Genomic DNA, 25,194 nt, shown 5'->3' with positions numbered 1-25,194 from the left:
TTTCTTTATTATTATTAGTTAATTATATTCTGCAGTCACACATTTAAGTGGGTAATCAGATGTCAAGTGCATCTGCTTCTTGTTATCTAGGCTTGTGTGTAAGAAAGCAGGAAGAAGTGTTTGTAGATCTGATTTTATGCATAGAGGTAGGCCTACTCCATCGGGACTGATTTGGGACACCTGTGAACTGTGAAGTTACGGTCATGTCTTCTTATGTACGATGAATATGTATCATTTATCATGTATCATGTAATCATATGTATATGGATCATATGTATCATGTAATCGTTTATGATAATTCATGTTAATTTTACCTTTATTTGACTAATCAGCATGAAGTTCTTTGTTTATCTGTAACCAGTCATGAAACGCTAGCCCTGTGTAGTGAACTATTTAACTGCATGTAACTCTTAATTCTTATTTTAATGGTATAACGGAAATAAACAATACACAACACTTGGGTGGTGGTGGGTCAACAGTTAAGGCTCTGGGTTACTGATCAGAAGGTCGGGGTTTAAACGCCAGCACAGCCAAGCTGCCACTGTTGGGCGCTTGAAGAAGGCCTTTAACCCTGTTGGCTCCAGGGGGCGCTGTATCATTGCTGACCCTGTGTTCTGAACCGAACTTCCTAACAATCTGGGATAACTGACTTAATTTAAACACTTTTTTAGAATGGTAAACGTGTTGTGTTGTCTGAGATGTGTGCTGAATGTATGGTGTTGTGACCAAACACCAAGAAAAATTCTTAATATATGTAAATGTATATGGTGAATAAAATCATTCTGATTCTGCCTTTCTTTCATCTGCCTTACTTGTGTAATAAAGTTCTAAATAGTATCTAAAGAGCATGCTAGGCTAATTTGTTAGCCAACACTGGCTAGGAGTCCTATTGTTGTTATTGTTAGAGCGTGCAATCACTGCAAAAAACCCCAGTTTCCTTAAAGTAAAAATACTGTGTTTCTGGGAAATTAGTTTTATTGTTTCTGTAAAAAGAAAAATAATCTTGTCAAGCTTTGTTGATGTAATTTAACCAGTAACAATCTACAACAATGATTTGCATAATATACCAGCAGAGGAACCAGATTGTTTCCCTTATTTTAAGAGTAAGAGTAAGACCACTTGTACAACTTAAACTTTTCAATGAATCAGCTCATGTGAGACAAAAAAAAAAAAAAATCAAAGCAGAACAGCAAGCTCTCAAGCCAGAAAATTATCTGTAAAAAGTGTGAAAGCACTTTAAGCTGCTCTGAATAAGAGCATTCTTTCTTTCTTTCTCTCTCTCTCTCTCTCTCTCTCTCTCTCTCTCTCTCTCACTATCTGAGTGAGTGAGTGTGTGTGTATGTGTACCTCAGTATCTCCAGTGTACAGTGTGTGTGTGTGTGTGAGTGTGTGTGTATGTGTACCTCAGTATCTCCAGTGTACAGTGTGTGTGAGTGTGTGTGTATGTGTACCTCAGTATCTCCAGTGTACAGTGTGTGTGTGTGTGTGTGTGTGTGTGTGTGTGTGTATGTGTACCTCAGTATCTCCAGTGTACAGTGTGTGTGAGTGTGTGTGTATGTGTACCTCAGTATCTCCAGTGTACAGTGTGTGTGTGTGTGTGTGTGTGTATGTGTACCTCAGTATCTCCAGTGTACAGTGTGTGTGTGTGAGTGTGTGTGTGTGTGTGTGTGTGTGTGTGTGTACCTCAGTATCTCCAGTGTACAGTGTGGATTCTCCAGTCCAGCAGAGAGCAGCTTCAATCCTGAATCCTGCAGGTTATTGTAACTCAGGTTCAGTTTTCTCAGTCTGGAGGAGTTTGAGCTGAGAACTGAGGACAGAACTCTACAGCTTTCCTCCGTCAGATTACAGTCATGCAGACTGGAACAGAAATTATGACATTGAGAGAATAAGATATTGTTTAAAACTTTCTTTCACAGTACAAAATGCAACAGTAAAATCTCTTTAGTGTAACTAACATGATAACTTGCTAATTATTAACCAGTAATACTTGGTTTATAATTGCTGTCACAATATTTAGGCTATAGTACTGTAACAGGTGGGGGAATTGGAGTCTAGAGCAGGTGGGTGTGATTCAGGGGAAAAGCTGAAAGGGTGGTATATGATGATACACCTGTACACATGATGCACTGATGCCTTATTTATGTTTGCTCTGTCTGTGTGGCCAACAGTTAAACAATGCCAACACTGAACAGACTATGTGGCAAATAAGCTGAAAAGCTGTACTTTTTCATGTCGGACAACTGTGCCAATGTTCACAAGCACTAATAAATGTAACCTCATGTGTATTCTTACACTGGGTCTGTGTTGTCTGAGTGGCATTATGGTGAGATTATTACTAGTATTGAAACCTGGTAGCTGCATGGAGAAGCAATTATCAGGGATATGGAGTCCTCATGCTCAGATTGCAATGAGGCATGATGGTAGAGGCTCTCCGCTCAAAATGATGGCTCAGCTGCAAGAGCACATCAGTGCAAGGATGTATATTTACAACAGGGGTGTTCAGCCTTATCTGCAAAGGGCCAGTGTTGGTTCAGATTTTCATTCCAATCAAGCAGGAGAAACACCTGATTCCACCTGTTTAATCAGTTGAGCTTGACTTTCAGTAGACCCGGATATGGCTTCTTCATAGTTGGAATGATCCAGACATTTTACAATTGGTGTTCAGTGTTCTCCTGATGGTGGACTCATGAACATTAACATAAGCCAATGTGAGAGAGGACTTTAGTTGGTTAGAAGTTACCCTGGGTTCCTTTGTGACCTCGTGGACTATTACACGTCTTTCTCTTGGAGTGATCTTTGTTGGTGTCCACTCCTGGGGAGGGGAACAATGGTGTTGAATTTCCTCCATTTGTACACAATCTGTCTGACTGTGGATTGGTGCAGTCCAAACGCTTTAGAGATGGTTTTGTGACCTTTTTCAGCCTGATGAGCTTCAACAACTCTCTTTCTGAGGTCCTCAGAGATCTCCTTTGTTCATGCCATGATACACTTCCACAAACACGTGTAGTGAACATCAGACTCTGCTAGATCAGACTCTGATAGATCCCTGTTCTTTAAATAAAACAGGACGTCACTCACTCATACCTGATCATCATCCCACTGACTGAAAACACCTGCCTCTAATTTCACCTTCAAATGAACTGAAAATCCTAGCCGTTCACATATTTTTTGCCCCTCACAGATATGTAATAATGGATCATTTTCCTCAATAAACAAGTGAGCGAGTATAATATTTTTTGTCTCATTTGTTTAATTGGGTTCTCTTTGTCTACTTTTAGGATTTGCTTGAAAATCTGATGTTTTGGGTCACATTTAAAGATTCTAAAGTTCACAAACTTTCAAGCATCACTATATACTGTAGATGCATATAAACATATAATATGGGCTTAATATAAACATGCATTTGCAGTCGGAAGTTTACATACACTCATCATGAACATGAATGTCATGGCAATATTGGGCTTTCAATAACTTCTTAGAACTGTTCCTTTTCTGGGGCAGAATGATTATACAGCATACATTTAAAAAAAAACAAAACAAAACAAGAATTTGGTTCACAAGTTTTTATTTATTTGGGGTTTCTGTAGTCCTGTAGTCTGGGGTAGACTCGTAGGGGTTGAGCGCCATTAAAATAAAAAATATTTAAGTTTTTCACTGGAATAAAGTTGGTTTGATGTTGGAGTTTGATATTCGCGGATAAGCGGAAATTAAGGGACCGTCTCTAAAGTTACATACGATATTGTTATACACGTTTCTAACTTCAATAGCATTTGAAGGGAAAGACTTACAGTCATATAACCAACTGTACAGTGTTCATCTAGGTGTCCGCTATAATGCACACCTTTTAGATTTTCGATATTTCTTAAAATAAACTATTAAATGATATATAAATATTGCCATGTATTTCATTACTGAATAGGCTCATACACAAAATATATCATAATTTTAAGCTCAATAGCATTTGATCGGAATGATGTAAAGTCACACAACCAACTGTAAAGTGTTCAATTAGGTGTCCGGTATGATGCACACCTTTTAGATTTCTGATATTTAACCCTACAATGCATGAACCAAAAAAACCTTCACAAATGCATAAAGGGGGTCAAAATGACCCGAACTGGATTGAATGGTTTTCTTCCAAAAATAGATGTCCTGTTAATTAAATAATTTATATATATATATGTATATATAATATACATACATATATGTGTATATATATGTTCCTACATGTATATGTGTATATGTGTATATGCATACATATATATGTATGAATATATATACACATATATGTATGTATATATATATATATATATATATATATATATAAATGTCACGGTTTCCCCTCTAAGCAGCGCGCAGGAAAGCATGTGAGCGCGCACGGACAAAAGGAGCGCGAGTACCTGCTTTTCCCTTGTTGACAATCGACATGTGAATTTGTTATGTTTTGTTATGTCTCCTCCCTGTTCTGTCATTGGCTATTGTTTCACGTGGGTCTGAATTACCCTCAGCCGTCAGCTATCAGGACACTGATTATGTTTGTATATATACCGCGCGCCTCCCAGCACACGGCGCAGAATATTAGATAGATTAGATACTTAGTTTAGATTCCTTACGATAGATTACCATAGTCATAGTCCAGATTCGTTTGTTTAGTTCATGCTGGTTTCTCCGCTCCCAGTCTCTCGCGATTGTTTATGTTCCATGTTTTGTGTCTCGACCCTGTATCCCGTGACCGCGAACTTGATTCCTGCTCTGCCCCCTTTATGCCTGTTTGCCGATCGTCTGAACTTTGCATGTTACTGGATTACATTTTGGATTACTGTTTGGATTTACCTGCCTGTGTCTCTCTTAAATAAAATTGTTCATACTGCACTTACATCCGTCCTATCTTCCTTACGTCACGAGACGTGACAGAATATTCCGCCCAAAACATGGATGCAGCAGGAGAACGGAGAAAACGCAGAACCCGGAAGTCGACACCAACCGTCCCCGCTATGGACTCAGTCCAATTCCCACAACTGACATTTATGGAGCTTCCTGATCCATTTGACAGATTTTTCGGTGGCCCGGAATATTTTCTGGTAGACTGTCAGTTCTATTTCTCCAGCCTGTTTGACCCGAAGCCAGAGGAGAAGCAATGGCTCCGATTCATGTGGTTCCGGTTCTTTCCACCGGCCCGTTAGTGGGTGCAGCTCCTACTGGATAAGCACTGTAGGAACCTGGACAGTGTAGAACAATTTGTGGGGGAGTTCATGATGCGGTTCGGGAGTCTGGAGGCGAGGGTCGAGCTAGAACAACTTCTGGGGGGGTAAGTCTGGCAGGCAAACCTGCCCTGCCGTTTACCCACTACTACAGGCAAACTCATGCAGAGCCCCAGCCGGAGGTTAACCTGGAGACCTCAGAGCTCGAACCTGAGACTCACAAGGTGGGCTCACCTGCCGAGCTCCACGTAGAGGTCAACAGGGAGGCCCCAGCATCAGAGCCCCAGCCAGAGGTCAACCTGGTGACCTCAGAGCTTGAACCTGAGACCCACGAGGTGGGCTCACCTGCCGAGCTCCAGCTAGAGGTCAACAGGAAGGCCCCAGCATCAGAGCCCCAGCTGGAGGTTAACCTGGTGACCTCAGAGCTTGAACCTGAGACCCACGAAGTGGGCTCACCTGCCGAGCTCCAGCTAGAGGTCAACAGGGAGGCCCCAGCACCAGAGCTTCAGCCTGAGGTTCAGGAGGGGGTCTCAGCTCCACAGATCCACTGTAAAGCCCAGTTACTGTCCCAAGTGTCTGTTAACACGGACAACCAAGCCCTGCTCACGTCCAAGTCTGCCGACACGACCGACCAAGTTCTGCTCAAGCCCAAGTCTGCTGACACGGCCGACCAAGTTCTGCTCACGCCCAAGTCTGCCGACACGGCCGGGGGGGGGTTATGTCACGGTTTCCCCTTTAAGAAGCGCGCAGGAGAGCATGTGAGCGTGCTTGGACAAGCAAGGTGTGTGAGCACCTGCTTTTCCCTTGTTGACAATCGTGACATTTCGACACGTGCATTTATGTTTCTGTTATGTCTCCTCCCTGTTCTGTCATTGGCTATTGTTTCACGTGGGTCTGAATTACCCTCAGCCTTCAGCTGAGGACGCAGGACGCTGATTATGTTTGTAATATTCCCAGCACACGATGCAGAATATTAGATAGATTAGATACTTAGTTTAGATTCCTTACGATAGATTACCATAGTCATAGTCCAGATTCGTTTGTTTAGTTCACGCTGGTTTCTCCGCTCCCAGTCTCTCGCAATTGTTTGTTTCATGTTTGGTATATCGACCCTGTATCCTGTGACCGCGAACTTGATTCCTGCTCTGCCCCGTGTATGCATGTTTGCCGATCGTCTGAACTTTGCATGTTACTGGATTACGTTTTGGATTACTGTTTGGATTTACCTGCCTGTGTCTCTCTTAAATAAAACTGTTCATACTGCACTTGCATCCATCCTATCTTCCTTACTTCACGAGACGTGACAATGTGTGTGTGTGTGTGTGTGTGTGTGTATGTATGTATGTATGTATGTATGTGTGTGTGTGTGTGTGTACGTATATATATATATATATATATATATATATATATATATATATATATATATATATATATTTATATATATATATATATATATATAAAATTTAAGCTTTTTTTTTTTCTCAGACAGTAATTAACTAGTTACCTAAATAGTAGGTAACCTTAGCTTAGTGTAGAAGGCATCATACCATGGCTTGGCTTGTTCTTAAGAATGTCAATGAACTGTTGATATTTGCACACCCACGGAGTAGGCTAGGCTAACGTCAGGTCCAGTTTTTGACCATTAACGTTACATTCAGTTGCACATCCTTCCGCCAAGTTCACTGTGAACCCTCACGTTGTGACGGACTGTTATAAATGCGAGTGAAAGTGAGGAAAGTTGCACAGCATTTCGTTCCTTTACACTACATTTGGGTTAAGGACAACTAAGTGATTTTACAGATATAAGGCTCAGCATAATGCTGAGATGTGCTAGCTTGGCAACGTTAGTATGGAACTAACGTCTGAGTTGTGGCCATATTGTAGTTCTCCATTCAGAACTAGTGATGGCAGTTTGTCTTTAGAATTAAGAAAAGAAAACTCCAGGACCCTTTACATAGCTAACGTTTCAGGTTTCCACTATATACTGTTGTACACTTTGAACACTTATTACATAGCAAGCTAAACAGCATGATGACATTAACATAATAAATGACACCAGTTACACAAACAGAATATTCAGTTTATCAAATTAAAATGATCACCTGAGTCAGTCATTGCTCTTCTGGGAAAATAACGGTACCTGGTCACAATGCAGGCAGCACAGCATTGCTTGGAAGCATCCATGGGGAAATTGTATTTACAACATATAGTGCTGAATTTAGTTTCATAGGTAGCCGTCCTTTCTGAGATTGCTTAAAAGTCGTGATTGCGTGTTTAAATGTTAGCGTGTGTGGTTTACCTGCACACATCTTAGCTCGCCTCTACTTGGTGTAGTAGGTTTCATGGTAGGTTATGGAGCAGAGAATACATCTGCCCACAGGACGTCCACAGCACCCTACAGTTTCCCCATGCTGTGGGAGCTTCTATCACTCAGAATCACGTGAATTCAAACAGTAACTGTAATCCTAAAACTATGTTCTAAATATGTGAATTTTCAGTATCAAACTTTGGATGCCTGGGGGCTGCTTGGACCCCCCTTATGTCCATACCATGGTTACGCCCTTGAGTTATGTACATCAGCCTCATTCAACTGGTAGAGGAGGAGGTATTGGTCTCATCCATAATCAAAATCTAGGCGTCACACACAAACCTAGTCATAAATTTAATTCTTTTGAAGTTCTTTATACCAGTATAACTTATGTAGCCACAAAAAATAAGTTAATTCCTCTCATTATTATTTACAGTCCCCAGGACCATATACTGAATTTCTTAGTGAATTTGCAAACTTTATCTCAAACCTGGTTGTTTCTGTAGATAAAGCATTAATCGTCTGTGATTTTAATATTCATTTTGATAACTCGGAAGACCCTCTGAGAACAGCAGTTGTGTCCATCTTAGATTCAGAAGGGATTAATCAGAACGTAATTGGACCCACTCATAATGGTGGTCACACTCTTGACCTCATACTAACATACGGATTAAATATAGAAAATACATCAGAATGCTTAGAGTCAACACTCCGCTGCACGCTGGATAGAGCAAAAAACTAGCACCCTGGTATAACGATCAAACGCGTACCTTAAAACAGACCACTCGACAATTAGAACGTAAATGGCGTCAAACCAGACTGGTAATATTTCAAACAGCATGGAAGGAGAGTCTACTGAACTATAGAAAATCTCTTAGCGATGCTAGATAAGTCTCTCTCTCCACCTTAATAGGAGACAACCAAAACAATTCTAGATTTCTATTCAACACAGTAGCAAAATTAATTAGGAATAAAACCATTACAGAAAGAAACACTCAATCATTACATAGCAGTGAAGATTTCATGAAATTTTTCATTGGTAAAGTTGAAAATATTAGATGTGAAATTCAGGCTATTAAATTAAAACCAGACAGTATTATAACTAACCCTATAGATGATAATGTAGCAATATCAGATCAATGTTTAGAATGTTTTGCTCTGCTTAGAGAGACCGAACTAGCTTCATTAATCTCTTCAGCAAATTCATCAACTTGCATACTAGATCCCGTACCTACATGTTTCTTTAAACAGATTTGTCCTGGAGTAATTGAACCACTTCTAAATATAATCAATTCTTCCCTTAGCACTGGCTATGTACCTAAATCACTGAAATGAGCAGTTATTAAACCCCTGATTAAAAAACCTGACCTTGACCCCTCTCAACTGTCCAGCTATAGACCTATATCAAATCTCCCCTTCATCTCTAAGATTTTAGAAAAGGTTGTACACAGCAGTTATGCTCGTACTTAGATAGGAATAACATTCATGAAATGTATCAGTCAGGATTTAGACCTCATCATAGCACAGAGACAGCGTTAGTTAAAGTAGTAAATGACCTTCTACTGACCTCTGATCAGGGTTGTGTCTCGTTGCTTGTGTTACTCGACCTTAGTGCAGCTTTTGATACTATAGATCATACTATTCTCCTTGATAGATTAGAAAATGTTGTTGGCATTAAGGGAACAGTCCTCTCCTGGCTCAGGTCTTATCTGACCGATCGTTATTAGTTCGTAGATGTAAATGGAGACTTCTCCACGCAGACCGAGTTTAAATTTGGTGTCCCACAAGGTTCTGTTTTAGGCCCACTGCTCTTTACTTTATATATGCTACCTCTAGGTCAAATTATTTGTAAACATGGAATTATCTTCCACTGTTATGCTGATGATACACAGCTGTATGTTTCAGTAAAGCCAGAGGACAGACAGCAGCTTAATAAAGTTGAGGAATGTGTAAAGGACATTAGACGTTGGATGCTTATTAACTTCCTCTTACTTAATTCTGATAAGACAGAAGTACTTGTGCTAGGACCACACGTAGCTAGAAGTAATATTTCTGATTTCACAGTAACTCTGGATGGACTTTCTGTTTCATCATGAGCAGCAGTAAAAGGCCATATGAGGAAGAAACCTTGAGAGGAACCAGACTCATAATGGAACCCATCCTCATCTGGGTGATGATTATAAATAAATACACCCCTTCTGTAATGTGTATTACTGTACATGGTCAAATAGTGCAGTTGTGTAACTGGGAAATTCATAACCAGGAGACTTGAGTGCCGAACTGTTCATGGCAATTGCAGCACAAAGCTATCTTCATGGTTTTAAAGTGGTACCATCTTCTGTAATCTCAATGATCTTTGGGCTGTCCATGTGGGGCCATCCTCAGCAGCAGCGAGTGATTTCCAAGGCATCAGGATGAAAATGTATATTTAGTGTACGTTTGCATCATTGGGCTGAAGCTCTTATCCATAATAACTGCACACGTTTTTTACTTAGAGATTAAGGATAAAAGACTTTCTCTACCCTGTTCTGTTCAGACAGATTTGTATACATGAGCTATATCATAACAGCAAACAAATGCTTTCAACATATAGGAATTCAACATGTAAAAAAAAAGAAATGCATATTTTTTCATATACAAAATTCAAATAGTCCTGAATAGTCTTATGTTCCTCTCTAGTGAGAAAAATAATCAACACACTAGTGGCCTATAGATTACTAGTTAATAGATATAATTATTTTGTATCAGTCAATTATACATTAATATTAAAAACATTTCATTAATTCATTTATAAATAAAAATACTTACTCAGCTTTTCTGGAGGCTTTGACCACTGGCATCAGCTTCAGAAGACATTCCTCTGATGGGTCATATTTCCTCAAATCAAACTCATCCAGATCCTGTCCTGAGTTCAGTAACACAAACACCAGAGCTGACCACTGAGCAGGAGAGAGTCTGGTTCCACTGAGACGACTGTAACCTTCTCTGTTCAGGTAAGTTTGTACTTCCTGCACTAGAGAATCATCATTCAGTTCATTCAGACAGTGGAACAGATTGATGGATTTCTCTGGAGATGGATACTTCCTGATCTTCTTCTTGATGTACTTGACTGTTTCCTGTTTGCTGTGAGAGCTGCTTCCTGTCTGTGGCATTAAGCCTCGTAAGAGAGTCTGATTGGACTCCAGTGAGAGACCCAGAAGGAAGCGGAGGAACAGGTCCAGGTGTCCATTCTCACTCTGTAAGGCCTTGTCCACTGCACTCCTGAGGAGATCAGACATGTTTGACTTGGTGAGAAGATCAGACAGATCAGTGGTTTGGTGTTCTGTTACATTTCTGCTGATGAAGGAGAGAAATGTGTATAAAGCAGCCAGAAACTCCTGAACAGTCAGATGTACAAATCTGAACACCTTCCCCAGGTGAAGCCCAAACTCCTCTCTGAAGATTTGGGTACACACTCCTGAGTACACTGACACTTCTCTCACATCAATGCCACACTCTCTCAGGTCTTCCTCATAGAAGATCAGGTTTCCTTTCTCCAGCTGTTGGAAAGCCAGTTTTCCCAGTGCCAGGATACTCTCTCTGGTCTGCTGAGGATCAGGGCCACATTTCTGATGGTACTTTTGGTCCTTGTGTTTGATCTGAAAGATCAGGAAGTGTGTGAACATTTGAGTCAGAGTCTTGGGGATCTCTCCACTCTCTGCTTCACCCAACATTCTCTCTAAAACAGTGGCTAAGATCCAGCAGAAGACTGGGATGTGGCACATGATGTGGAGGCTTCTTGAAGACTTCATGTGTGAGATGATTTTATCGGCCAGGCCCTGATCACGGATCCTCTTCCTGAAGTACTCCTCTTTCTGAGGATCACTGAACCCTCGTACCTCTGTTACCTGGTCTACACACTCAGGAGGGATCTGATTGGCTGCTGCTGGTCGAGAGGTTATCCAGAGGAGAGCAGAGGGAAGCAGATTCCCCTTGATGAGGTTCGTCAGCAGCACATCCACTGAGGCCGACTCTGTCACATCACACAAACTCTCATTCTTCTGGAAATTTAGAGGAAGTCGACACTCATCCAGACCATCAAAGATCAACAGCACTTTGTAGGAGTCACAGTCTATTAATTCTATTTTTTTTCTAATTTCTGGTAAAAAGTGATGAAGAAGATCCATCAGACTGAGATTCTTCTGCTTCATCAGATTCAGCTCTCTAAAGGGAAGTGGAAACATGAAGCTGACGTCCTGATTTGCTTTTCCTTCAGTCCAGTCCAGAATGAACTTCTGCACAGAGACTGTTTTTCCAATTCCAGCAACTCCTTTAGTCAGAACACTTCTGATGGACTCGTCTTTAAAGAGATCATTACATTTGATTGGTTTCTCCTGTGTTGCTGGTCTCCTGGACGCTGTCTCAATCTCCCTCACCTCATGTTCATTATTGACGTCTCCACTCCAACCCTCTGTGATGTAGAGATCTGTGTAGATCTCATTCAGAAGTGCTGAACTTCCATGCCGTGAGATTCCTTCATTAATTCTTTTAAACTTCTCTCTCAGGGTGGATTTGAGTTTTCTCTGATACTCAGAGACCAGATCCAGCTCTAATAAACCAAAAAATAAAATAAAATAAGTATTTTAATATAAAAACACCATCCATAATACACTTTATGACCAAAAGAATGGGGACACCTGACCATCACAGCCATATGTGGTTCTTCCACCAAGCAGTTGCTACTATGTTGTAATTTTCTAGAATGTCTTTGTGGTATGCAATAACATTAACATTCCCCTTCACTGGAACTACAGGGCCCAAACCTGTTTCATCATCACAGTGCTCCTGTGCAAAAAATAAGGTGCATAAAGACATGGTTTGTGAAGGTTGATGTGGAAGAAGTCCCCTCTGAAGAACATTAGGATGAACTGGAAAGACGACTGCACCCCAGGCCTCCTCACCCCACAGTGCCTGACCTCACTAATGCTCTTGTAGCTGAATGAACACAAAATCCCACAGCCATGCCACAATATCTAGTGGAAAGCCTTCTCAGAAGGGTGGAGGGTGTTATAACAACAGGGGGAGGCTTTAACTTTGTGTTAAAACATATTATTTTGAAGTGGGCAATCATGGGAGTAATGGTCAGGTGACTTACAGTCTGTTTAACATCAGACTGCTCACCTAATATGAGGACTCTACTGCTCACAGAACAGCTTGAAATATGAAGGTGATATGAAACATTTCTAAAGTGACAATGTCCTTCCTTCTAAGTAAAAGTGATGGAATAATCATGACTCAGAGAACTTACCATTCTGTGCTTTGTTATCATTCATGTGCAGCTGATAATTTTGTTCTGTTCCACTGACAGTTTTGGATTTTTCCTTTTGGATTCTGTGGGGAAAAAAAAACATGAGTGTAATGGAGACTATAAATCAGGGGTGGGTGCCGTATGGACCATATGTGGCCTGCGAGACTGCTTGATCAGGCTAGAAAGGAAATAAAAAAATACAAATGGATGCCAATTAATGTTACATAAAATAAAATAATAGGCTAACACATCCTTCTTGTGGTCCTCTCCAACTGTATGCCTGTCAGGGTTAAGGTAAGGGTAAACATGCACACACATGCCATCTCTCACATGCATCCTGGTGACTGTCAAAAAAAGAAAAGTAGATGTGGAATGTCATGTTTCCAAGAGAAATGGACAAACGGTTATTTTCTGTTGAAGTAAAAGGAAAGCCAGTGTTCCTTGTTTGTAGGGATGCGCTGGCATGATGAAAAAGGCCAATCTCAAGCGTAATTACAGCTGGAAACATGCTAAACTGCATGAGCTGCAAGGACAGATGTGTTTGGATAATGTTAACACTCTTTAGGAGATTAGGTACCCAACAAGCAGCTTTCTGGCAGAGACACTGTTGTGAAGGTTAGTTCTGCAAGGATAGAACTAATTACTAACAAGCTGAAACCTCATTCAGAAGGAGAATTTGGTAAGGAGTGCCTTGTTGGTATTGTGAAGTTGCTGATGCCGGACAAAGTAAAATTGTTCCAAAGTGTCAGTTTGTTGTTGTGTTGAGCAAGTTGTTTTGGCAATGAACACATTTGAACTTCCATTTGAAAAGTAAAGGAGGCCTTATCACAGATGGACCCCCAATCATGGATATTATTTCAAAAAGTTCAGAAAATAACTTTGTATGGCCCTCAATGTCACGATTTCCCCTCGAGCCAGAGCTGCAGTATTGCAGCGTGCTCGGAAAACCGAACCGCAAGCTCGTTGCGCAAGCTCTTCGCGAACGCACGCTTTTCAGTCTTCAGTGACATTGTTTACTTTGGACATGTGCTTTTGTTATGGTTATGTTCAGTCTCCGCCCCTGTTTTGTCATTGGTTGTTTCCCCGAATGTGTGCCTTCATTGTTTTCAGCTGTTCTGTGTTTAACCCATGATTATGTTTGTCATTTAAACCCCTCGTGTCTCTTAGCACATTGCGTGGTATTGAGTGTATTCTCCTTACGAAGCGGTTGTTCCTTGTTTCTCGTTTTGATTCATGTTTACTGACCTTGTTCTCATTTCTCATTTTGTGTTTTACCTTGCCCAGTTTATGCCTGTCTGCCGATCGCCTGACCTTTTGCCTGTTATTACACCATGCTTTTGATTACCGTTTTGGATTTGTCTGCCTCTCTCTCTAATAAACGTCTTTAACTGCACTTGTATTCGTCATAAACCTCCATTACGTAAATTATGTGACACTCGAAGGATGTTATAAAAATTTAAATGGCACTTGATAGGAAAAAGGATAACAACCACTGCTATTAAGACATTGTTGGCTTAACATTGAAGGCTCACTGCCAAGCTGCCACTGTTGGGCCCTTGATCAAGGCCCTTAACCCTCTCTGCTCCAGGGGTGCCGTATTATGGCTCAAACTCAATATTTTTGCAGTGGGACCACCTCTCCAATTTCTTTTTTATTGATAAGCTGCTGGTACACAATTTTCTTTTCCTTTTTATATGTTTTAAATTAAATTTGTCTGTATCGGAGAAGCTGAGCAAATATTGATTTTATTTATTTGAATTTCTTTTCATTGTCTTTTTTTTGTGGATTCAATAAAGTTTCTTACTTTTCTGTATTTATTCACACATCTCTTTGCCCATTTCTTTTTGGGGTAATGAACCTGTGCGCCCTGATTGGGGTTGCTATTCCCTGGTATATTCCCTGGTATAGTCGACTACTTTCTCTCTTATTGGTCTTTTAGATTGTCCCAGTTAAATTGACTCTATCTTGGTTTAGAGCCTTTTTTTGTGCATTTGATTTGTTGTATTATTTTTCTTTTCTTCCGCTACCCACTTCGCCACACACGTTTGCAATGGTCACTAGCATTACAGAAACACGGATGCTCAGGAGATGCTAATTCAAAATCAGGAGTTTGAATAAATAGGTTTAGTTGTTTCCTTTTTCAATGTCACATTCAAATCATGTAATCTTAACGATTTGCCATGCTGTTTATGAGCCACCGATCAGAAATACTGTTGTCCGACATTATGACAATTAGCTAGCTAATATCAAAAGACCACATGACTGCACCTGTGTTCCCTCCCACTTTAAAAACACAAACCAATGAACAAAAGCCAAAGCTAAGCAAATTAATAAATATTTATTCACAGGTTTTGGTTCAGTTCAGGGCTTTTACTAAGCTACAGACCAAGTTAGCCTGTGCATAAGTCCGGCCACAAATCTTACATAAGTCTGGCAATTATTTCTCTTGGTCAAGACCAAAACCACATTTAGTGAGACCAAATCCCGAGACAGAGACAATCCTGAGAAAAAACCCACTGCCAGTCCAAATCAATATAGAATCCTAAAATTGGAAAAATTTGTGATGAATTAAAAAGATTTAAATTAAAATGTTTTTATTATAAAGAAGACATTTGTAGATTAAGAAAAGCATATTTAATTTCTTAATGCCTTAATGAGTTTTATTTCAAAACACATGTTTACCTGAGGTCAGTAGAATGGTCTTGCTCTTTAAATCTTTTTGGAGGTTCCATAGACTGGTCACTCTTCATGGACACACAGCTGGGTTCTGGTGAGGCTGATCTCTTACCCTGAATCACACTGAGATACAGATGCTCTTAGAGGTGTAAAGTCATGATTTACTATGTATTCTCAAAATATGAACTATTAATCCTAGTTGTGTTACATTACTGCAGTAGTCCAAAGTGAAGTAGTTTTAAGGGCAAGAATGGCCTGTTAGGGCGTGACAGTACTTGGGCACTTTTAGATCATGTAGTACACATTTATAGAAGGGGTGTATTTATTTATAATCACACTATCCGGTGTCACCCAGATGAGGATGGGTTCCTTTTTGAGTCTGGTTCCTCTCAAAGTTTCTTCCTCATATCGTCTCAGGGAATTTTTCTTTCTCATGGTCACATCTGGCTGCTCATTGGGGATAAATGTATAAATTTCAAATTTATATCTTGATTTCTATAAAGCTGCTTTGTGACAATGTACACTGTTAAAAGTGCTATATGATTAAAAATCTAATTCAATAAGTATTCAACCTTTACTCAGTACTGTTGAAGCTCCTTGCAGCGATTATATTCTTGAAAGGAGTCTGGAGTTCTGTCAAGAGTTGTTCCTCTTCACAGTACCTCAGAATTAATGGGGAACAATGCTCTACTGCTATTTCCAGGTGTTCAATCATGGTTAAGTCAAAGCTACTCAAGAACATTCAGAGACTCATCCTGCAGACACTCCTGTGTTGTCTTGTGTCTCTTTGAAGGTGAATCTTCAAAGATCACTCTAATCTGAGACATCAAGTGCTCCTCAAGGATGCATATGCAGTTTCATAAGTTCATCCTTCCCTCAACCCTGGCAATCTTTACAGTCTCTGCTGCTGAAAAACATCCGCACCATGATGCTGCCACCACCAATTTTAACTGTAAGAATGGAATTGTGCCAGGATTTCTCCAGATGACAGTTCAGCATTCAGCATTTGTTCAGCATTTAGGCCAAAGAGTTCAATATTGGTGTTCTCAAAATGTGGAATTTTGTGTGTCATGATCTGAAAGTCTATCAGATGCAAATTTGCCAAAACACCAATGTTTGAAATCTCTGTGTTCTTCAGGACCTTCTGCTGAATGTTCAGAAGCTTCAGAAATGTTTCAGCTTCCAAGTTTGTGCCTCAACACAGTTCTGTCTCTGAATGCTAGGGACAATCCTTTAACCTCATGGCTTGTATGTTGCTCTAACATGCAGCTGTGGGCTTTATATAGACAGTCCAATTGATGGCATTTAACACAAGGAAACATTAATGAATTCTCTTAAAGAGAATCTCTTAAAGATGATCAGCAGAAACAGGATCTGCCTGAACCCAGGATCTAGTGTCAGAGCAAAGGATCTGAATAATGGTGTAAATGTGATATTTCAGTTAGTTTTTAAAGATTTACATTTATTGCTTTCATCATCTTTACCTTCGATAAGTAGAATGGTCTTTAAATTTTTTTGGAGTGTCCATAGACTGGTCACTCTTCATTGACACACAGCTGGGTTCTGGTGAGTCTGATCTCTTACCCTGAATCACACTGAAATATAAATGTTGTTAGAGGAGTTTAAATATGAAACTTGAAAATCTACACTGATGAGTCAACCCTACTCCATCTAACCCAACTAATGAAGGCCACTAATGCATTTTCACAGTTTTCAGTCACCTCTTTCCTGTGGCTATGTTTTCTTCCTCAGAGAGATTCATTTTGGACATCATGTGTATATATCACAGCTGTAAAACACACACACACAAACACACACACACATACACACACACACAAACACACAGGGACATGTGATATATTTGAGGACACAAAATATTTGAGACATATTAAACACAGTTCACTTACAAGGAAACAGCATATAAGAGTAATAAACTATCCTGTGCTATTTAAAACATACTGAACTGTTCATCTAGTGTGATACACAACCCATTAAAGCATTATATTTTGACTCTAGATGTGTTTTATGATTCTCTGGATACGAAATGATCCATCCATGTTGCATCCATTAAGTTTACAATTTAGACCAGATCATCGGACATTTATACATTCATCAGATGTTTCTACTGTGTATGCAGCAAAGTAACCACAATTAATAAACAACTAGGTGGATTTTGCAGTTCAAGCTGGCTGATTATTCATTTCATAGTCACAGGACACCCTGTAGCAATCTAAAAATTCCAGAATCAGCTTTAAGGAATACTAAGCACTAAACTGCTTTTGAAAAAAATATTGTTCAATGGTCCTTGAGCCAGACTTACTACAGAATTACTACAGAGAGCATGTAATTTCCTGAGTAAAATCAGCCTGTTGTGCCTACAGACAGATCAAACCACCTGCCAACTTTGCAAATTATGATCTCGTATTGTCAACATCTGAGACATCTCTAAATAGCAATGCAATAACATGCTGCTGAATGCCAGACTTACTTTTCCAGTCAGCCAGGCTTCCAGACTGAGAGAATGGATTAAATGATGTGTAGATTGCGGTAGAGCAAGAAAATATAGAACCCAGGGTGATCCAATAACAGATCTCATGGTTATTGACACAACTGACACAAGAAGGAATGTGAATCCTTGCAACAAGAAGCCAGACAACATTCTGTACATGTTAGCATTCCAGGAGATGAGACACACAAAAAAACTGCAGTTTAGCAGGAAGTGCACCCATCTCTACCTGATCACGGTAATGACAGATCAGATCACAGATCACAACTTAATGTTACAACTAAGGAAAAAGCTTCTTTTTCTTTGCCTTCTCCCTGTCCACCAGTACATGACAGTCTGTCTGCCGTCCCTCCTGCAGAACACTCATCATGGGAGTCATTATGATGTGAAGAGGGACTATTATTCTTAACCTCATCCTCTGGTTCCATCAACCCAAAAGAAAACTATAGAGGGCCACTCCTTCTATACCTAATTTAACTTCTCCAGATCCAAGAGAGTTTTCAAGGTTGAGGATTTCACTGGATAACAGAAGGCTACTGAGTGCTTCAAGTATGAGTTCCTGAACAAACATTTGAAGCTGGAAGAGACTCTAGCATCTCTGTATGGCAGCTTATTCATACAGCAAATCAAGATACCCATATACTGATATAGCACATACTATGCTAGCTCTGAACAAAAATTATGGACAGCCTCAAGAGCTAGTCCTACAATTAATTGCAGAAGTAATGGATGGCCCAGATATTGGTAGTATATCTGAGATTCATGGGGCCTTCACAGCTGAGCCACTGGGACTAGCAGAGCATACACATCCAGCCATGTTTCTAAAGAAGTACAGGCACCTTGCTGGTTTGTCACTACAGCAGCTAGCTAATGTCCACACGTTACTGCTAATTGGTTCTGATTGTCCTTACCTTATTAAGCCTAAGAACCTTATTAAGGCTATTAGATTAGGTCCCCCTGGTGGCCCAGCAGCAGTGAGCACTAGGTTGTGCTGGACTCTCCATGTAGCACAAGATCTAAGAGATAACCTAGAGCTAACCAGGTGGATGTCCCTCCATATTGCATCAAGAAAGCAGTGACCAGGTCACAAGAAGATAATGAGACTGTTAGTCCTTTGCAGGAGAAAACTGTGAGATTTGACATAGCTGGTGTTCAAAATTATACCTCTCCACTCATTTGTATCATGAACATGCCCCATTTATGTGTACCAGAGGAAGCGCCTTTGCCCCAGCTAAGAGGAACTGTGAGGAGTCTGATCAGGAATCCTGAGCAAATTGCTGCTCACCAAGATGAGACTGACAACCTAGCATTCTCTGGGTATGTTGTGAACCTGAGGCCAGGCCAGGTGGAAAAGTCAGATGAGGCAAGTGAGGCAAGGTTTATACCATTGTCACCCAATTACTAAGCTCATTGTAAAGGATCATGGTTAAAATTTTCATTACTCAGGTTCAGAGAGGGTCTTTTTGTGGAGATTCAACAAAAATACTGGATTCTACAAGGGCAAGGGAATGTTCATCATCATTAACACAGGTGTTCAGGGTGTAGGAAATGGTGAACCCATCCCAATCCACCCAATGTGGCTGACCTTCCCCAGCTCAGCTGCACACCTTTAAAGCATGTATCTACTCTACTGGAGTGCAAGAAAAAGAGGTGAAGAACATTGTTCAAGTGCCTAACTACCAGAGCAGTCCACATTGACTAGATTTGAATCATTGATTCAGATTCCTTTATTATGGCTCTGAGGTGTTTTAATTTTAAACAGGGAAAACTCTTTGACGTGTGAACAGGGCACAAACTTCAGAGGTGGAAAATGAGCACTCAAATAGGCATTTGCTAACCTCCAAACAGAATTTCAATCTCAACATGCAGACCACCAAATCAGGTCTGCCTTTAATCCTCCAGGTGCAACACATTGTGGAGGTTGTGGGGAGAAATCTGTTCACTCAAGGCTCCACTTTATCTAGTTTGGAGTCCCTCTTGGTGCTTCACACTATTTCACACAGTATATAGTATATAGTTGTGCTCATAAATTTACATACCCCTTACAGAATCTGCAAAATGTTTATAAGAGGAATCATTAAAATTACATTTAGGTTTTTATTTAATAGAAGCTATTTCCCATAGCAGATGTTTACATAAAGTCCACAAGACACAATAACCGACTTTACACAAGTGAACCAGTTCTAAAGAACTGGTTGTGAACTGGTTCATTTATGTAAATTCAGATACTATTGTGTCTTGTGAACTTTATGTAAACATCTGCTCTGGGAAATAGCTTCTTCAGTGCAGGACTACTGTAAATAAAAAAACTAAACGCAATAGTTATGATCACTCTTATTTTCTTCAATTATTAACATTTTGCAGATTCTGCAATGGGTATGGAAATATATATATATATATATATATATATATATATATATATATATATATATATATATATATATATATAGTTGTGCCAAAAAGTTTGCATACCCCTTGCAGAATCTGCAAAATGTTAATAATTGAAAAAAATAAGAGCAATCATAAAAATCCCTTGTTGGTGTTTTTTTTGTTCTGTCCTGAATAAACTATTTCACATTACAGATGTTTACATATAGTCCACAAGACAAGATAATATGTGAATTTATAAAAATTACCCCATTTAAAAGTTTACAAACCCTTGATTGTTAATACTGCGTGTCGTTACTGGATGATCCACGACTGTTGTTTTGTTTTGTGATAGGTGTTCATGAGTCCCTTGTTTGTCCTGATCAGTTAAACTGCCCACTGTTCTTCAGAAAAATCCTTCAGGTTCTGCACATTCTTTGCTTTTCCAGAATTTTTTGCATATTTGACTTCTTTCCAGCAGTAACTGTATGATGATGAGATCCAACTTTTCACACTGAGGACAACTGAGGGACTCGTACACAACTATTACAAAAGGTGCAAATATTCACTTACGCTCCAGAAGGCAACACGATACATTAAGAGTCAGGGGGTGTAAACTTTTGAACAGGATGATCAGTGTAAATTGTTACAATTTTTTTTCATTTAGTACTGCCCTTCAGATGCTAAATAAGATATTTACATGTCTCCCAAAAGACAAAATAACACTTTACACAGAGAGAGGCTCGGACCCTGTGTAGTATATAACTCTGTGTAATGGAGCAGTTCACTTACTGAGAAACATCAGGTTAAAAAGTCAGAAAATAAACTGTATACATTAACACTTCATTCAAATACAGCAGCACTGTTCTTCATATCGGGTAGATTTATAACATTTATAATCTATTATAACTGTTTCCCCCAAAGAACTTCGTCTGGAAACGGCGCAGGTGAGTTTCACTTTCACCGAACGGGTGTGACCTGCTGTAATCTGCACACCTGCTGAGACACCTGCTGGCCACAGCGTGTAACTGCACCACACCTCAACACCTCAACATCAACAATTAAAAGTTATTGGCATCAGTGATGTCAGTTACCAACTCAGCTTAGTGAGAGAGAGAGAGAGAGAGAGAGAGAGAGAGAAAGAAAGAGAGAGGGGGAGAGAGAGATAATAATAATAAAGGATAAATATATTTTAGTTATCTGTGAAAATCCCTGGAGATCAGCAGTTTGTGAAATACTCAAACCAGCCTGTCTGGCACCAACAATCAGGCCATGTCAAAGTCAAATATATATATACACAGACTCGACTGTATTCGGAAAATGTCAGAGTAGGTATCAAGTTCAAATACAAATTGATTTCATACCACACTCTCAGACTAATGATATGAAGGTATAGAAAATATTTATGAAGTGTAATCGATATATGTAAATAACATTTAGAATTATTACTTAAGCATAATCTAATAATCAATATTAGTTAACAAGCGTAATCTATATGTATAATCAATATTTAGAAGCATAATCTAAATCCATGTATCTTCCTCCACAGAAGTAAATAATTTGAGGCCAGATACCAATTAACAAGTTAGGATAAGGTCTTAGGAGAGGAGGTAGGTTTCAGTGTAAGAAGGGAGTGTTGGTCAGGGAGAAACAACAACAAAAAAACAAAGACTCTGTCTGAGTGAAACCTTTTTTTTAAAAAAGAAACCTTATCCTCATAAAACCATTTCAAGAAAAACAACTAACTGCGCATGCTCCACAAATTTAAGATAACATACAGACATGAATATTTAATTGTGCTAAAGAGAATTGGTCTGTTTTTGATGAGGAAAGGCAAAACCCCGCCTAAGATGGATACGCTGTGGATAAAGGTATATAAAGGGCTGTGTGTGTTTGCATAATTTAGACTTTCTGCAGACTGTCACACTTTATTGTTTCAACAAAGTTTATTTACTTTTTGACATCTACTAACTCTCTGTCTCTGAAGTTTTTGACTTAGACTAAAAAGGTTGTTTTCCACTACAAAGGTTAGAGAGAAACCAGTAGTCACTTAAAAAGAGTGCAGGATGACCTGAAAGCAGTGGGAACAACGATTACACAGAGAAAAATAAGCAATGAACTTCACCACAATCATCTCCATTCCTACACCTCACGCTAAACTCCTCTGTTAACGAACAGAGATGTGTCTAAAAGCATTTAGATGAATCAGAAATCTTTTTGAACAATATACTCTCAAGAACACCAGACCAACTGTGAAGCACGGTGGTGGAAGCATTGTGATATGGAGCCACTTCTCTGCATACATTAGAGGAACATTTAATCTCAATGACCAGGAAACTGAAAATGTGGAGAACGACCCCAAACATTCAAAATAACTCAAGAAGACTGTTCATGGCTGAGCCATCTCCTGACCTAAACTCTGTTTTAAAAAATTGGAAGATTTTGAAAATGTGTCCATCATGGGGACCCTTGTAACCTTAGAGAAATGAAGATGATTTGCTGAGAGGAATGGGCCCAAATTATACCACAGTGCTGCAAAACAGGAATCATTTCTTATCATAGACGTCTCAAAGCTGTAATTGCCAAAAACAGCTTTGCAACAAAGTAATGTTGGTAATTTGTCCAAATACATTTTCCCTGATCAGTTTAATTTTTAAACCTATCTTTGTTTTTGATTATGAATACTTTTCTGTTCCTATTATTCATAAGTACAAGGTTGAAAGAAGTTGTGTGCAAATGTGAAGTGGATGTACATTATGTCTAAATATTTGCTTCCCCTCACTGCAGTTCAGGGAAATTCTGTGATCTTGTTGAAGCAGTGTACAGTAAATACAAGCTTTCATTTAATTAATACAGTCATGAATGGTATTGCTGGGGAAGATAATGATGTGAAGAGATAATGTGTATTCATAACATGAAACCATGTGACTGCTTCTGTTTTTTGACATTTGAAGACAAACCGGTGTTATGACCCAGTCTAGGATTAGGTTGCATAATGTAATTAAAAGCACGGGATAATGTAAGGTGGAGTAAGTGGTGTTTGAAATAACAGACGGCTTCGTATAGACAGAGACAAAAGGCAACTGAACGTATACTTCACAACTTGATGAGTATGATTAGAACTCTGGGGATGGTGAACGTGTCTGTGTGTGTGTGTGTGTGTGTGTGTGTGTGTGTGTGTTGTTGTTGTTGTTGTTGTTGTCGGCCATGTTTTTAGTCCGTGGTGCATTCTGGGAAATGGAGCTGCTTGTTTGCAGTGGTATGACAGTGTGTCTCTACAAGAAATTACGTGCTTATTTTACATTTCTAGACAAACCAGTTTCAACACGTCACAACAGCTTGCAGTGTTTTGAATATCTGTAACCAGACACCGTCCTTCCAAACACATTCAGCTCAACACTTCAGTTAGAGATCCATTAAGTGAGACGCACTTCTATTATAAATGTTATATAACTCATTCCACTTGAACGACGGACAACATGTAAACACATTTTCCCAAACCTTTACTTAATGTTAATCAATCCTCAGACAAAATAGTGATAGATTGTTTACCTACTTGAAAGAGCTTTATATTTAAAACACACTCCTTTTAGGAAAGTGTACTGTTACTAGTGTGTCTGAGTCAGTGTAAGATAGTGTGATGGTATTAATATTAATATTAAGTGATTAATGCTCTGGAAAAGTGATTTAAAATGCATTTAAACATCTGTAACACTGCTGTACTGTAGTTAAACAGAGTGATTCAAAATGTTAACACTTACTGAGAACATGTTTCTTTGCAGTTTTCGTTTCTTTACAGTTTTCATTTCTTTACAGTTTTAATTTCTTTACAGTTTTATTTCTTTACAGTTTTCATTTCTTTACAGTTTTATTTCTTTACAGTTTTATTTCTTTACAGTTTTCATTTCTTGACAGTTTTAATTCTTTACAGTTCTGTGGTCATTTATTTTTGGTGAAATTCCACTAAATCAGTAAAGACTAGTTGCAGTAATTAGTACCCCAACCTCCGTGTGTGTTACAGTCGTGTTACAGTGTACATTATAGTGTTATATATGTTAACATTTCTTTAAATCCCGCTGTATTGTGACATTTAAACACTAAGACTGTCACACAACACACAACTACAACATACAACCTGTCTCTGTATCATTAAACACTTCAACTACAATCACACTAACCATCATAAACTGCTTCATTTACTCTTCATCTAGTGATGAGATTCAGTATTTATACTATATATATAGATTTTATACCTGATTTATATATTTATATACAAATGTAAACGTACTTACTGCGTGATATCCAACAAACTTTAGTTACAGAGTGACACTGACCAGAAAACTGGTTTGATCTGTTTTACCTTCCAGAGGGTGGAGTCTAAAATGGAATGTAGCTCTCTCTCTCTCTCTCTCTCTCTCTCTCTCTCTCCCTTCTTTCATCTCTCTCTTTCTCTCTCTCTCTCTCTCTCTCCCTTCTTTCATCTCTCTCTCTCTCTCTCTCTCTCTCTCTCTCTCTCTCCCTTCTCTCTCTCTCTCCCCCCTTCTCTCTCACACACACACAGACCTTGTACAGCACACGTATTAGTGATGCACCGAAAGAAATTCTGGGCCGAAACCGAAAATAGTTTTTTGTATAATTGAATTAATATTATAATTTTTTATTCATTTCATGAATATAAAGAATCTGAATCGAAAAACTACAAGCCAATAAAATGATCACACTTTCATTGAAATTAACACCAAAACAAAAACAATATTAAATATATTATTCTTCATTCAGTTCTGTAACAATCAAATTTAACAGATTTTTTATCCAAATAATGTAAAGTTGTAGAAAACTATTATGATAT

The 25,194-nt window shown here is 39.1% G+C and overlaps 1 protein-coding gene across 3 annotated transcripts in view; it reads right to left on the bottom strand.

The window, feature by feature from the left end:
- LOC128601176 (NLR family CARD domain-containing protein 3-like) overlaps positions 1–24,757 on the bottom strand; it is a 37,217-nt gene extending 12,460 nt beyond the window's left edge. Inside the window, exons 1-7 of one of the 3 annotated variants that reach the window (XM_053614169.1) lie at positions 24,638–24,757; positions 17,194–17,261; positions 16,957–17,067; positions 15,479–15,595; positions 12,797–12,879; positions 10,318–12,097; positions 1,684–1,857 (exon numbers count right to left, since the gene is read on the bottom strand). In XM_053614169.1, the coding sequence (XP_053470144.1) occupies positions 1,684–1,857; positions 10,318–12,097; positions 12,797–12,879; positions 15,479–15,595; positions 16,957–17,067; positions 17,194–17,246 (2,318 nt within the window). In that variant the 5' untranslated portion in view covers positions 17,247–17,261; positions 24,638–24,757. Of the gene's footprint in view, positions 1–1,683; positions 1,858–10,317; positions 12,098–12,796; positions 12,880–15,478; positions 15,596–16,956; positions 17,068–17,193; positions 17,262–24,633 lie in introns of all 3 variants that reach the window. The other 2 variants (XM_053614172.1, XM_053614170.1) reach the window with 2 other exon arrangements.
- Between the last annotated feature and the right edge of the window lie 437 nt (positions 24,758–25,194).

This window comes from Ictalurus furcatus, chromosome 25, assembly GCF_023375685.1.
Source record: "Ictalurus furcatus strain D&B chromosome 25, Billie_1.0, whole genome shotgun sequence".
Lineage (NCBI taxonomy): Eukaryota > Metazoa > Chordata > Actinopteri > Siluriformes > Ictaluridae > Ictalurus > Ictalurus furcatus.
This window is presented reverse-complemented; position numbering and strand designations above follow the sequence as displayed.